Source organism: Lissotriton helveticus, chromosome 11, assembly GCF_964261635.1.
Source record: "Lissotriton helveticus chromosome 11, aLisHel1.1, whole genome shotgun sequence".
NCBI lineage: Eukaryota > Metazoa > Chordata > Amphibia > Caudata > Salamandridae > Lissotriton > Lissotriton helveticus.
This window is the reverse complement of record NC_136072.1, coordinates 301,419,547-301,435,573: the sequence shown is the minus strand read 5'-3', so window position 1 is coordinate 301,435,573 and position 16,027 is coordinate 301,419,547. Positions and strand designations below refer to the sequence as shown.

Here is a 16,027-nt window from a genome sequence, read left to right as displayed (position 1 = left end):
ATTATTATTATAAATTCTGTGGTTTCTTAAATTCTGCTGCATGACTGGAGCTATAGGTATATTCTTATTGAACTGCCCATAATCTGCACATTTTGCCCAGGGGCCAGTTTGGCTAGGACCATTGACTATGATTGCTGTGATCCACTCTGCGCTGACTGATTTGAATGCTGCTACATTAAGGGATTCTGTATTGGATTTGGATTTTTGGCTGCATTCCTGCTTCCAGAGACCAATCTGACCACAGAATACTAATTTCAACATGTCAAAATGTGCATTTCCTTTTGGATTATACACCATGAAAAACGTGCAGATTCTGAACACCATTGGCCTGCATGCTCTCAGCCTGCATCTCAAATATTATGCACCAGAACCCATATCATCAACAAACCGAGAATCACCTAAATCCACCTGCTGCCGATCACTTCTCTGGAAATGCTTTGTCAGAGCTGTCATCAGTTTTTCCTTCAACTTTTGATGCTTCGCATCAAAGCAGTGTCTGCAATATTTTGCTTAATTGAGGATCTCATCTATACCATCAGCCTGCAAAAACATCACTCTCTGCTGAAGATGGGTACAAAGCTCCAGACGCAAACTCAAACTGAAAACTGATGCAAAATCACTGCTCTCTTCCGTGGGTTCTTTGACTCCACTGTACTTTTTGTAGATCGGCATAAGCTTTTCATAATATGGATGACCTTACACTCGAGTAGCTCTCATGATTGTGGACCAATTCACCTTTTTCTCGGGACCTTTTGCTTCAAATATTCAATCACCCCTTTATATTTTTTCATGACAAGAGCAACCAGAGTAATATTTGGAGCAACTCTTGGGGACTCTTCTGCTAGCACTGAATACCAGCTTTACAGTTCGCCAACAGATCTTTTGGAATCACAATCTATCCATCCATTTGTCCGCTTACCCATCCATTCATCCAAGCACACATTCGTTGTTCACTTGTCTCTTTGTTCACTCATCCATTCATCTATACACTCATCAATTCATCTAGCCATCCATGTAATTCCTCATGCATCCATGCCCTATCACTCACTTACCCATTCATACACTTATCCACCCACTGCTTTAAGTGGAATGAAAAAGTGTCAGGCCCTAAAACTAGTCTGGCTTGGGGGGGCCTGTAGACGAGGCGTGGCCTGTGTAACTAATTAAGGTGAAATAGCACCCTGTGTTTGAAGAATCCATAAGTAGAGCACTGGACAAAGCACAATCAAAATCAGTAAGGCATTTTATTTAAAATTGTATATAGTACCTATAGGCCAAAGAAAATAAATAAACTTGTCAAAATAAGTTTAAAAGAAAGTGGCAACACATTCGTTTATTCTGTTGAAATGAAATAATGATCTAGGCCCTGAAAATAAAAATGGTAAACAACATTATCCACCTTTCACTTAATCCCTAACTCAAAAAAGGGACTTATGGTGCAATTGTGTTGCAGCGCCAGCATGTGAAAACAGGAGGGTAGTATTTTTTTTCGTCTTCAGTCAGTGAATCACAGAAGTTAAAAGCCCCATAAGGCCCTGGTTTACTATCCGTTTTGCTTTCCTATGACCCTTCCCGGGAAGGCATTAGCCCACTTGGAGCACAGTACCCAGTCCGTCAATCAATCAATAATTACTTTATTCGATTGCATTTAGCAATCATAAAAGTACAAAAAGTACAATTAAACAATCATACCGAAAACAGTAAGAGAGGTTTTTTCTCTGCTTGTACATCTCAGGATGTTTCCTGTGTTTGCCCCACCCTTATAGGTCAGGTGACAGGTACTTCCATGTCAGTGCGCCATATTAGGTGGGGACTTTTTTTTATTTATGGGTGAATGATGTGACTGGAACATGGGGTGCTCTCCAGCTCTGACTCTTGTCTCGTCTGGAGTCCCTCCTATCCGCCTCCGCATGGGACTGGTTGCAGGTTCAGGGGGGACATGTCTGCTTCTCGCTTTCTGGTTCCTTGGGCTCTCAGACACCTCTACCATCTGGTTTATCACCTTCTGGCTCACTAGGATCCGGGGTCCCAGGACTACGATGCCTCTGTTCCAGTGACTCCTGCCATTTCTCTCCTGCTAGAGTGGTGGCTGGTTCTGGACAACCTAGCGAAGGGGTGCACCTGGACCCTCCCCTTCCCTGTACCCTGACTACCGATGCCAGCCCTTGGGGTTAGGGTGCCACCCTCTGGGTTCTTTCTGCTCAGGGTCATTGGTACCCTGCGGAGAGCTGGATGTACTCCAATTGGAAAGAACTGGCTGCTGTGTTCAAGGCTCTCCTGCGCTTTGCCCCTCACCTGAGGAACGTGTGGGTTCAGGTCTGGACGGACAATCAGGTGGCCCGTGCCTACTTGAATCATTTGAGGGGCACTCACTCTCCTGGCGGATCAGATTGGGTCATGGGTGGAGGCCAATCTGCTGGGTCTGACGGCTATCTATCTGCCGGAGAGGGAGAATGGGAGTGCGGGCCAGTTGAGTCACCTTCTTCGGTTTCTCTGTCCCTGTCCCCTCTGGTCTTTCGGGAGCTGTCGGGAGGTTCAGGAGGTCCTGGTTGGATCTCTTTGTGTCCCCCTCAGGATGCTCTTCTACCGAGGTTTTGCGCCCTTCTTCTTTGCGGAGAGCGTGTGGGGTGGATGCCTTGAGTTTCCCTTGGCCTCAGGGTCTTCTCCACACTTTTCCTCCCTTTCCCCTTCTCAGCAGGGTTTTGGCGAAGATCAGGTCAGAGCAGGTGGTGGTGCTGTTGGTGGTCCCCTTTTGTAAATGATGCATTGTCTCTGCGACCCCTGATTTTTTGGTTAAAATGGTGGTTGAATATAGACCTCTCCCTTACCCACCTGATTATAAGAGATTGTATGTCAGCTCGTATTCCGTGGCTGAGTTATGTTAAAAAAAAGTTTTAGAGGGTTAGGGCGGGGGGATCTATTCACCAATCCTGAATGCATCACAAAGTTGGATGTGGAAGCGATTAAAGTAGCCTTCCTGTCAGTAAGGAATATGGAAAGGGAAGCCAAGGAGGTATGGAAACCTAGCGTGCGGACGTACATAATGCTTAAAACAACCCCAAGGGCAGAACCATACCTCCTGGGGTCCTTGTCCACACGAGAACTTTTTATTAACTAGGTTTCGGTTGAACCTTTTTCAACTTTTGCTCACCAGACCCAAAGGCTTTACTAGAGGTAAAGAGGCAGCTCCATGCGGCTGTGACGGACAGTCTCCGCAGTATTTGCTGCATTTTATGTTTTTATGTAAATTATATGAATTTCCTCGTAAACGCTATCTGGTTCCTTTTTTAAAAAGAATGAATTTTAGACAGGCTCGCCCAGCAACGGTGTATCTGCAACTACTGAAAGAGGACTGCTTATTTTTTATTGTGGGGTTTTTAAAAGCTACTGTTAATTCCAGGAATTATATGGATTTGTAAAGAGTTTCCTCAGGCTTTTTATCTATTTATTTAACTGGTATTGCTGTTTCTGTTGTCATCTTAACATATGCACTGTCACTTACATTGTTTTTATTACGTGTAACTTTTTATGGTTTGAATCAAAAACCGAATAAAGTGGTTTTTTTTTATTGAATTGCCTTGCCAGTCTTGGTATCACCTCCTTTTTCACTTGGCGGGTGCACCTCCTTGGAGGTTCCCGCTGTCCCCTTCTCAACTCCGCTTTCTTCACCTCTCTCGCCAGGTTCTCAGCCAGTTGGTGTTGGGGAGTTGGAAATCGAAAAGTGAAGGCTAGTGTCTTTGGGTTGTTCCTCTGCGGTGGCCCTGTCTATTCAGAATTCTCGGAAGGGCAGTACCCTTAAGGTCTACGAACGTCACTGGCGGAATTTCTCTGCTTGGTTTTCTTAGTGGGGGTTTCTCCCTGATTCCTGTGAGGGGGGTTCTGTGCTTGAGTTCCTCCTGGATGGGTTTTTGCTTGGGCTGTCGGTCTCTACTCTCCGCAGCCAGTGGTTCTACATTAAGGCTATCCGGGGGGCTTCTCTCGTCTCCTTTGAATCCTTGGCTTCTCGCCTTCTGCGCAGTTTCTTTCGTTGCTTCTCCTGTTTCCCCCTGGGTTCTTCCTTCGTTCTTCCATGCTTTGCAGCTTTCCACGTTTGAGCCTCTGCCTTCCGTGTCTCTGGAGTTTCTCACCCTGAAGGTTTGTTTTCTGGTGGTCATTACTTCTGGGCGCCGTTTGCAGGAGCTTGGCGCTTGACTTTGCCATCCTCCCTTCTTGCGTTTCTTCCCTGACAAGGTGGTCCTTCGTCCTGACCTGGTCTTTCTTCCCAAGGTGTCCTCCGCTTTTTATTTGTCCCAGGATATTGTCCTTCCGGCCTTTTTTCCTGACCCCCCCCCCCCCACCCCCCCCCCCCCACGGAGGAGGAGATCCAGCTCCATTCCTTGGATTTGACTTGGGCTCTGGTGATCTACCTTGAGCGTACAGCCTCCCTTCGCAAGGTGGATTTTCTGTTTGTCTCCTTTGGGGTGGCCCACCAGGGTCATTGGCCTACCACAGCTACTCTTTCACGCTGGGTTTGGTCCACAGTCTCCATGGCATACCTGCATTCGGGGTCTCTCTTCGCCCGGTCATTCAGGGTTGTTCTACCTGGGGTGTGTCTTCCTCCTAGGCTTCTTTTAAGGGGGCCTCCTTGAAGGGTCTTTGGGCTGCAGCGACTTGGTCCTCCCCCCTATACTTTCATCTCCCATTATAAGTTGCGGATGGGGAGATTTTTTCTGGGGATTTTGGTTCCGCTGTCCTTGCGGCTGTTCACTAATTATGTGTATTTGTCTGCGATAAATATTCCTTGACATCTTTGGTGTCTGTTCCTTTTTTGTTTGTCTGGTGCTTGGGTATACGCTCCTGGGTTACTGTGACGAGGAAGACAGAGGAGGAAGGTATTGACTTGGTTACTTACCGGTAATCTTCATTACTCCGAGGTATAGCCTTCCTGGTCACAGTCATATTCTCTCCTGCATGCCCTCGGGTGTGGGGAGTCGAACAAAATGTTGCTTTCTTTGGGTTTTTTCTCTGCTTGTGTATTTCAGGATGTTTCCTGTATTTGTCCCACCCTTATAGGTCAGGTGACAGGTACTTTCTGTCTGTCCGCCATATTGGGTGGGGACTTTTTTTTATTTATGGGTGAATGTTGTGACTGGAACAATTCAATCTCAAACATAAGCATACTACACTGCTATTAAAAATCTCGCCCTATACCAACAGACAGTAGAATTTTCTACAAATCGTAAATATAAAAGGGTAGGTCTTGCTTGTTTAAAATTCAAATGTGCAAATACAGAACGTACATACTTTTGACGTAAATTGGCCCATTTAGGGTAAATTAATACAATGTGTAAACTGTCTAGTGCAGAAGACTCATCACAAGAACAACCAGGAAGGTCTTGTTGCCTATGCCATCCTGCTACAAGCTGTGGGAACATATTCAATCGGAAGTATGTTAAAAGTCTTCTATGGTTCACTGGCATATCCAGTGTTAGATAAAGTTCCATTCTTTCACTACTTTTAACCATGGTATGATGTATACAACTGCATTTACACTGTGAGTCTTGCAATCTAAATTCTTGAGCATACTCTAATAATACTTTCTTGACTTCTGCAGTAGCTGATTTGGTTATTTTCTCAAGTGAATTAAAAACATGCAGTAAGCCCAAATTAGACAGGGTAGTTTTTATGTAGCTCAGCCATGGTATACGATAACTAAGATTCAAGTTCAAACAATCTCTTAATATTAGTCTATTGAAATCCAATTATTTTTTAGTCAATATAGAGCACCATAGTAGTATCGGGCGCAAGCATATATAGTCAGCTATGTTAGCTGCCCCTATCTCCTCATGAACTATTTCTGACGGGACATTCTGTGGGATGCCTAAGTTTCCTTAGGGATTTATTTTCTGCTGTTTGTGTTGGTGTAAGAGATGTATAACCCCAGATTTCTGCCCTGTAGGTTACAGCCGGGACGCACTTAGCTTTGTAAATGTATAATATGGACTTTATGTGACGGTGAGCTAAACTCCCAGAGAAAGGATCAATGATATACGTCGCCCTGGTAAAAGATTGAGTGTGTGATTTCAATAAGGTGCCCAGGAGCCAGGACAGTCTATCATCAAGCAGTATGCCTAGGTAGCTAAACCTGTCCACCTTACCTATATTGTTATCCTTCATCATAAAAGTTCTAGTCTTGGTGCCTCTAGGTTCTAAAGTCATAGTATACGATTTGGTCAAATTAATTTTTAGACCCACATTTTCCATAAATTCATAAAATTGGTTCAGTAAAGATTGCAAACCATTAGCTGTCCGGGAAATAAGGACGGTGTCATTTGCGTACAGCAAAGAGGGTACCGTTCTGCGTCCTATCCTTGGGACGTCTTTGCAGTTATCCCTTAAAAAAACGATCTAATTGATTTATATATAAAACAAAATAAAAAGGAGCTAAAATACAACCCTGACGCACCTCTCTCCCCAGCCTAAAGTGCTTGGTGCATTCTCCTAATGGGCCAAATCTTACCCTTGCCTCAAGCCCCATGTGAAGGTTGTTCAAAAGTGCAACTATAGCTTCATTCAGCCACATGTCCCTCAGCACAGCCCGTAGCTTAGATCCTACCACTGTTTCAAATGCTGTGCTGAGGTCCATGAAGGCTACGTGTATACTTTCTTTTTTAGCCAATCTATACTTGTTAACTATCAGATGTAGATTCAAGTTCTGTTCAATTGTGCCACGTCCCCCTGCCTGAATCCATACTGTATATCAGATAGAATGTTGTTATCATTAGCCCAATCTAATAAACGCTTCAATAAGACCCTGCCCAACACCTTTACTTCAGCATCTATCAGAGAGATTGGGCGGAAGCACGCTGGATACGCATGGTTCCCCTTTTTGAAAACGGGTATTATGATCGATTGGATTGCTTCCACGAAACTGAAATGTGATCACGGGCTGCTGCATTCAAATGTTGTGTAACCAGGGGTGCCCAAAGATCTATACATGATTTAAAAAGATGACCAGGAACCCCATCAGGGCCCAGGGCCTTCCCTACTGACAATTCCATTATACTTTCCCTCACCTCTTCTAGTTCAAAGTGAACAGTATTTTCTGTAGCAGGGCAGGTAGTTGATGTGTATTCACCATCTCCAGAAAATATACAACAAAAATCCTCTTCCCAATTCTGCGCAGGTATAGTAACACTTAAGTCTACTGCTGTGACTTCATTAAATAAGGGCTGATTTACTAAATCAATCAATCAATCAATCAATCAGAACATTTGCAGCGCGCACTACTTACCCGTGAGTGTCTCAAGGCGCGGGGGGGGGGGGGGGCGGATGCCACTACTGCTCGAATAGCCAGATCTTGAGGAGTCTTCTGAAGGTTAGCAGGTCCTGGGTCTGCCGTAGGAGGATGGGGAGGGTGTTCCAGGTCTTGGCGGCGAGGTGGGAGAACGATCTGCCGCCGGAGGTCGCTCTTCGGATGCGGGGGACGGTGGCGAGGTCGGCTGAGTGGAGCTGGGGGTGTAGAAGTTGAATCGCCTGTTGAGGTATGCTGGCCGGTGTTGTGGAGTGCCTTGTGTGCGTGGGTGAGAAGCTTCAAGGTGATCCTCTTGTTGACAGGGAGCCAGTGCAGATCTCTCAAGTGGGGGGTGATGTGGCTGCGGTAAGGGATGTCGAGGATCAGGCGTGCAGAGGCGCTTTGAATGCGCTGAAGTCGTTTCAGGAGTGTGGCTGAGACTCCTGTGTAGAGGGCGTTTCCGCAGTCCAGCCTGCTGCTGACGAGTGCCTGGGTGACTGTTCTTCTTGTTTTGGTGGGGATCCACCTGTAGATCTTGCGGAGCATGCGGAGGGTGTTGAAGCAGGAGGACCAGATGGCATTGACCTGATTTGTCATGGAGAGAGTGGAGTCGAGGATGAACCCCAGGTTGTGTGCGTGGTAGGTGGGTGTTGGAGCTGTTCCCAGTGCGGTTGGCCACCAGGTGTCGTCCCAGGCCGAGGGCGTGGAGCCGAGGATGAGGACTTCCATCTAGTCTGAGTTTATCTTCAGTCAGCTCTTCTTCATCCACTTGGTGACGGCTTTCATCCCTTCGTGGAGGTTGGTTTTGGCAGTGAGGGGGTCCTGGGTGAGGGATGAGCCTTGGGGTACGCCACAAATGATCTCTGAGGCTTTGGAGCGGCATGGGGGGGAGGCGGACACTGCAGGTTCTGCCGGAGAGGAAGGAGGTGGTCCAGCCCAGAGCCTTCTTTCAGATCCCAGCGTCGTGGAGGCGTGTACGTAGTGTGCCGTGGCAGACGGTGACGATGGCGGCTGACAGGTGCAGGAGGTTGAGGGCCGTGGTTTCTCCGTTGTCCGGCAGGGCCCTATTGTCATCGGTGGCGGAGATAAGGGCAGTTTCGGTGCTGTGGTTGCTGCGGAACCCAGACTGGGAAGGGTCCAGGATGCTGTTCTCCTCGAGGTAGCGGGTCAGTTGTCTGATGATGGTCTTCTCGATGACCTTCGCCAGGAACGGGAGCAGGGAGACGGGCCGGACGTTCTTGAGGTCCCTGGGGTCAGCCTTGGGTTTTTTGAGTTATTAATTGATCTCAGCATGCTTCCAGCTCTCCGGGAAGGTCGCTGTCTCGAAGGAGATGTTGATGATTTTCCGGAGATGGGGTTCGGTGGTGGTGCAGGCTCTGTTGAAGATGTGGTGTGTGCATGGATCTGACTGAGATCCGGAGTGGATGGAGTTCATGATTTTGATAGTGTCGTTGTCGTTTATGTTGGCCCAGGAGAGCAGGGGGTCGGTGCGGATGGTGGCCATGGGGACAGAGGTCTCAGTGGTTGTCGGGGTGGTCGTGGCGTTGAAGCTGTCGTGGATTTCTTCCCTTAAAGGTCGGGACCACCGTGGCTGACAGATACTCTTCTCTAAGTAAAAGATTAAAAAGGTTTACTTCTGAGATTAAAATTATCACCTTGGCTAGTATGTTTGAAATTAATCTGTTTATTTTCTCTGGCTGGGCCCGGTCCCTTTCCTCAGCACAGGTGTCGCAAGGATGTAGCTTAAAATGTCCCACTAACAGAACTATTAGTGAGTAGGACCACTCTAACATAGTCTTTTCATAAAAACTACTAAGCTCTGTCTCCAGGGGTATCTTAGAAGAGGGCGAATTGTAAACATTAATTATCAGAATTTTATTATAATGGGCGAACTAAAGTAAAACTCCCAAAATATTGCTAGACTCAAATCTTACCATTTCAGTATTACACTCTATTCTCAGGATTATAAACGTTGCCAAGCCCCATTAGCTCTCCCAAATAGGGACAGCTCCACCTTAACCTGGAAAGCAGTACACCCATCCATAAATAGGATCCCATCTGCATCCCACGTTTCTTGTAGACATACTATCCCAAAAGTTTTGCAATAATCCATCCCTTGATTATCTGCACATATATAGTGCGTATCCCTGCAATATTCCAACTTAATATGGACACGTGATTTTGTATCCTCTTTGTAGGTATTCCCTCCCCTGTTACCCTCCCTGTCTTGTTTTGGACAATCAGGGGCCTATCCACTGTTTGTTCTGACTGTGGTGGGTTATTCTCTTCACTGGGTACTCAATCAGTACCCAATCATTCATCTATTCATGTCTTTAAACATTCCAATCAATAAAGAAGCGAACATATTCGTATGCATGGTCACATTTCTGACCCCAGGCTTGCCCCTTAATTGTTAATTAATTAATTGTGGGTTTATATAGCGCTAGAATCAACTCCCGGAGGAGTATCTCCGTGCTTCGACCGCCGGGGAACCCGTCCTGGCTCACCCTGAGAGATGGTCCCTAATGGGTATCTCTAAGGTGCGACCAAGCATCCCTGGCGGTCTGGGGGGCCGTTGTGAAGATGAGGCAAGCTAATGCCCAGAGTTGCCGAGTGTGGTCCCTGACTGGAGTAGGCTCCGAGGCGAGAATTATCGAGCCCGCTGACCCTGGTCCACGACCCTGCCGCGTCGGGAATCGAACCCTGGTCCCGGGCCGTCCTCTGCTTACGGGTCTGCCGCCTCTAACCAGTGAGCCACACCACTCCACAGACTGTGGTCTTGCGACCACAGACACTGCATTTATGACTCCGGGCAACAGAGAAGGCTAAGGCAATGCCAAGAACAGAAAAGAAGGTGAACTGTGCTGTGCTGTGCTGTGCACTGTTTACTTTCTGCAGCTCCAGCTGTAATTTGAGACATTCAACTCTTAGCTGGGTAAAACAAAAAAGTATACAGCAGCGCAAAGTATAATCTGCTGAATAAAATGGAAAAAAACACTGTTTCTCATTTTTATAATTGCGAACATATAGTAAATTACTTTTTGGAATAAAAATCTCACCAATATGCTGTAGTGAGCGTTCCTCACAAGTGATGTTAACCAAAATGCATTAAAAATGCTAAGAATCAACTTACGTCAATTACATTGTACACATTGGTCCACACAAAGAAACACTAGTGAACAAAACCAGTAATGTTTTTTTCAAATCTTTTTGTGCGTTTTTCTATAATTTTCCATTACCTTTTATGCTTAAGGAATATATAGAGAAACTATTAATCATGAGTATGAGGTATAAATAACACGCCACTATATTTTCCTCCTTCAATAAACACATACGTTTTGTGCAAAAGAATAGAAATGTGTAATTTTTCTATCATGTGAGTACCGTGTTTAAAATGTAGGGTGTTTTTAAAATGGACATTTATTGGTGTTAACTTATTTATCATATAATTTGCATGTATGAGTGTCTTAACTTCAGCAATGTCAGTTAATGTGATGACATAGAGATTAAGGTCATGTGACAACTTCCTGGGCATAGGGTCAGATTATATGATATCACTTCCTGTGATGTCATTGGTTCAAATGGAAGTTATGTGATGTCATTTACGCATCCGCTTAAACTGGCATTGTGGTCAATTGACACCCATGTTCTGACATACCAATTTTACAATGCTTATTCACTACTTTCTTCATCACCCACTTCTTCCTAAATCCCGCCCTTCCCATAACCACCCTCATTGGGAGAGTATGTTTTTAGGCAAATGTATTGAAAGCGAATCAGTTATAATTACGACTGTCACCACAGCCATGGCAGTGAGCCCATACATACTCACCAAGGACCCACTTACCCACCCACTACCCTTACACAGTCCACGTTACCATCCACAGACTCCACAACTGATTTACAACCTACAGTATCCCCCCATAAACACTGTCAGTTCACACCTAAGAAGTATATCTGCTTACGTGTGTTCGTAGCACTCAGAATGAAACCTTATCGTCATTGCTTCAGATGTTACAAACCTGTCACGCACAGTCCCCCTAAAATTGTCAGCCCACGCCCTTCTAGAAGCATGTGACCAGCAGCACACCGATAATGTAACTGTGCAACAGGTCTACATGTGACAAGCTCTTGCCACCGACCTTCCAAAGATGGCTTCTTCCAGTGTCCAACCCTCTTCTTCCTTCCTCTATATTGATTGGTTAAGTCGTCAGGTCTGCCGCTGCTATTGGTGGAGCAGGGGATTCGGCCACCCTGCTGCCGGTGTGGAGGCGGCTGTTTGGGGGATGTTGAGAACCGTCATGTCCGAAGAGGCAGCAGCGGCGCTTAGAGCCGTAAGGAGCAGGGTACAAGCGGCGGAGGCCCGAAGACCGCGGGTAAGATATTGAGGCGGCCGAGGGCCGGGGATATGGGTAAAATGGTGTTTTGAGATATCATGGGTTATACGTAGTAAGAGTTCAGGAGTAGTGGGGGCGGTGAGATCCGAGAGTTATACGCAGCGGCCGCAGTGAGACCAAGGAGAACGCTAGTAAAGTGTTAAATGACTTAAGATACTGTAGGATAAAGAAAGACCTAAGGTATGGCTGTTAGAAAAGCTTTAGAGGCAATGAGGCGCAGCCACCATGTTTTGTACTTTGGAATACCTGCTACCTTCCAGTCAGCAGCAGGGGATATTCCGGTGAAGAAGGCGGGGTGAAGGGTGCTTCCAAACTGACAAGTGGGATCTGGCCTAGCATGGCACCTTCAGCTAGTTGTCTTTTTAGCTAATAGCACTTTGCATGCTGGGATATTTGACAGCAGTGACAAAATGCACACATGCCAATAACCCTATTCAGGCGGGAGACTCCCGCTTTTGAAATAAAAATGGCTTTCTTTTGGATGTCTTCCGGCTGAAATTGACTCTGCTCCAATATAATTCAAAGGAAAAAATACATTCTCCGGATTTTTTTTATTTCAACAGCCCACTTTCTTTTTTTTAAATGTTGACACGTATGAAAATGCAATATACTGTTCTAAGAAATAGTGAATACTTGAAAGACATGTGACCTACGATCATCTGTCTGGCAGCTCTGGTACAAAAAAAAGTATGTCCTTTGTAATGTGTATTGTATTCTTGAGGCAGCGTTTAGTAAAATATTATGTTGTGAATGATAAGCGAGCAATAGTATTTCAGCAGCTAGTTCTCTGCACCCTGACTGGTGATACATAAACCAAAAGATGTGAAGTTTGGTGCATGACAATAGGACAGTAATACAGGGAGAAACAGGACACATTTCAAATTCTTCACTGAGCAGAAGTAGAAAGATTGACCTAGGGGATGGATGTAGGAATTAGGGTACCACAGGGAAAAAATATGGTTAGGCATGTTGCTTATTTCAGGCAACTTGAGAATCATGGGTCAAGAGGTACATTTTGAGTGAGGGCTTGAAATCGGCTAGGGATCGTGGAGTCCGGTTATCGAACCTGGGCTCGTTTTTAATTCATACTGTGTATAATCTAGGTACAGCTTTACCTATCGATCATTTCAATCTCAAAATTGCGGTAATAAGCACTGCAACAGAGAGGCTGCCCCAATCCAAAAGCAGAACAGCACTCAGTGCAATGTATCAAATTGCGGGAGCAAGGTTACCCTCAGCTCTCAGAACTCTTTTCCACTCCCCTGGCACTCTGTCTCCTGCATTTTTGAAGCCTAGAGCCCAGGAATGGCTCTCCAAATGAGAACAGGTAAGAGAGAAGGAAATATAAAACTAATTCCCATTGTAATATATCTTGTACTGTATATCACAAACTCAGAAGTACACTCAGGCCCTCACCTATGACCAAGGCATCGAATTGTGTTTTCTTCATCTGCAATATTTGTGCAGTATGGTTGGGAGCAGCTCGGCAGTGTTGTTAACGTAAGGCAACGTTGACGTTATCTGTCGTTGTTCTGTTCTCCCCAAATTATATCAGATACCCTGCTCTCAAGTTCCCTGCTAAAAGCATGAGTTACAGTTTCATAGTGTGTTTTCTTACCGCCAGTCTTTGTCCCTGTTGTGCCTCCAGTCTGTCCTAGAGCGCTCAGGAGCTGCTACTGCTGCCTCAAGAAACGCTCCGCTACCTTCCTTACATTTACACATCAGACTTAAGTTCAGTGCAATGTTGTAGTAATTTGCAAACCAGACATGCTCCAGTTTGTCGAGAGAATAGAATAGTTGTTCTGTCAAACCATTTGGCGAAGTGCATCCCAACGTCCGTGTTTGTGTTGTCTCAGAATTTGGATTAGCAATTGTGAGGTGTCGAATCTTTTTCATGTGTTCACTCTTTTTGTTTCTGTACATCCATTTTTACTTCAGTTTGACATAGTAAATATTTTATTGCATGATTAATTAAAATTGTCACAATATTAAAAAGAAACATTACAATGTAATACAGATTTGAAAGCTACAGTGCAGTTAGAATTGTGAGAGAAGAGGTAACACGATTATTTACATTAGTTGAGTTGTGCCCTTTGCTTTACCCAAACTTGTGTAAGCACTCGACAGGCGTACATCATTACACATTGATGTGCATCATTTTACGCAGCAGTCAACAAACCGATAGTGCCTTTCTAGGGAACTATTTGCAAATGTGTGGCCGTCGGTTTGGCCTAAGGTGCGGCCTAAGGTGCATTGATTTTCCAACATCTTTTGTACATGCACATGTTCCATTTCACTTAAAGCAAAATGGCAAAGAGATAATGGGCAAGATCAGTGTAAACTGCTGGTGTTATGGCAGCATGTCAAGCAAGGAATAAAATGCAAGGATTTAATCTAAAATACTAATATTGTGGCAGGATTTCAAGTTCAAACCAAAGTGCAGCATGCTTAAGGTTAAGAGATACGTCCAACACCTTTTCTACAACCAACTATTTCATGTCACTTAGTGCAAATATCAAAAAGGGTTAAGGTGCAGGGTTAGTTCTAGAGCACAGGTGTTATGGCAGCATATAAAATTCGACAGCCAGTTTTTACTTCAGCTGTGACTGCAACCTATTGACTTGACAAAGCCGCAATGGGTGTTGTTTGAAGAGCATACAATATTTAATTCTAAATTAGCAAAACTGTTTGTTGAGTCAACCAGCTGTGCGCTGGTTCCCTACTCTGCTGCCAATTTTACACATATGCGAAAGATACAAATATCATATACACTTTTAAAATTAAAACCTGTGTGCTTAGGCTCCAAACCTTTCAACCAGTAAGGTGCCAGATTTTCCACTGTTAAAGAAATGTAACATAAGCGTTTTGTTTGACAGATGGATCAGAACCAAATTTGCAGTGTACAAATAATCCAGACTGAAAAGGTTACAGATACATGTACACTTTTACCTTTCATGAGAGATGATTTAATCGCTTCCTAACATTCACCTAGTGTACACACGGTTGTGCTGGGGATGTGGGGGGAGGGGGAGCAGTAGGGATTACTGTGTACCTGTCAATTGAAGCCACTGTATGTGTGGGTACGCCACAACCTGTAACACCCTCACCCCCCAAGAGAGTAGGAGAAGGTAGACTATTGGGTCTGCTACTGTGCATGAGACTTGGTCCTAAAACAGCTAGAGCGAGGTTTTCTTCTTTTTTGTTCAGGAAGCTGAACTTGTAGGGACATGGATGTATATATGATCCAGAGGACTGACACAGGTGGGCAAAGCATGGTCCAACCCTCTGGAATATTTAGTATACTCGCACCCTCTTCAAAATGTATTATATGGATCACCAGAAATATTTTGTTCCGCGAGGCATCATCCTAAACCAGGACATGCATCGCACTAGTCTCTAAATAATATAGGAACGTGTATGGGTTTCGCTAGGATTGGTTTCGAGAGCACCACCAATATAAATTCATTACCCTTTAAAACACATGGTTGATCCACTGCCAAGAAGAAAAAAGAAGCCTATGCGGAAGAGATATAAAAATATAAGTCCCGTATTTATGTCAGGACCTGTGGGCTGAGTTGTCTACTGCTTAGACGTACATTTCTGCCTCCAGCACTTTTTTCCAGATCTGGGAGAGCAGATATCCTGAATGTGGAATACACCTCTCCAGCAAAGATCCTACCTGAAAGAGAACATTTCTCCTAATAGGGGCTGCTGTAGATTTGCCGAGTTTGTATCTGCTGGTGACAACATGCCTGCTGTTTCCTTTACCGAGAAGCCTGAGTTATCTGGGACTGAGAAGAGCCTGAGATCAGAAGGAACTCCTGCTCAGAGAGGCTGAAACCGTGACTAGCTACAGCTGAACTAGCTGTAAAAGTATCAGCAAACTTCACTGAGATTTTGTAACTTATCCCTTCAATTTTAATTTGCATATCACCAAGATAGCTCCTGTGGGCCCTGCTTTTATGTAGCATCAAGTCATGCCAGTGAACTATTCTCAACCAACCACTCACTGCGAGAGGTACCTTCACTCAATTGCTTCACAGTATCTCATTGAACACTGAATCTTGGAGTCTTCCATCATGTCACCAAATGCAAATCTGCTGCTTGATGTTTATTGCAGGATTATCAGTCCTGATTGATGTGTTTTTGGGTAGTCTAGGACGTTCTCCAATACTTTCCTGCTAGGTGAAATAGTGTGGTTAGACATACTGAGTTGATTCAAGCAGTTCTTTTTCTCCTATTAAAAGGCCATGGATTTGGTTGTCCATTTAGGTTTTTGTTGACTTTTTGCAAAATTGCCCAAAGCATGTTTTCATATTTTTTCCCAATTTTAATTGTATTGGTATTTGGTTATCTG

The 16,027-nt window shown here is 44.8% G+C and overlaps 1 protein-coding gene across 1 annotated transcript in view; it reads left to right on the top strand.

Moving 5' to 3' along the window:
- The first annotated feature begins 11,491 nt into the window (after positions 1 to 11,491).
- PLPBP (pyridoxal phosphate binding protein) overlaps positions 11,492 to 16,027 on the top strand; it is a 63,266-nt gene continuing 58,730 nt past the window's right edge. The window contains exon 1 of the mRNA XM_078665417.1: positions 11,492 to 11,649. Within this exon, the coding sequence (XP_078521543.1) occupies positions 11,560 to 11,649 (90 nt within the window). The 5' untranslated portion in view covers positions 11,492 to 11,559. The remainder of the gene's footprint in view (positions 11,650 to 16,027) is intronic.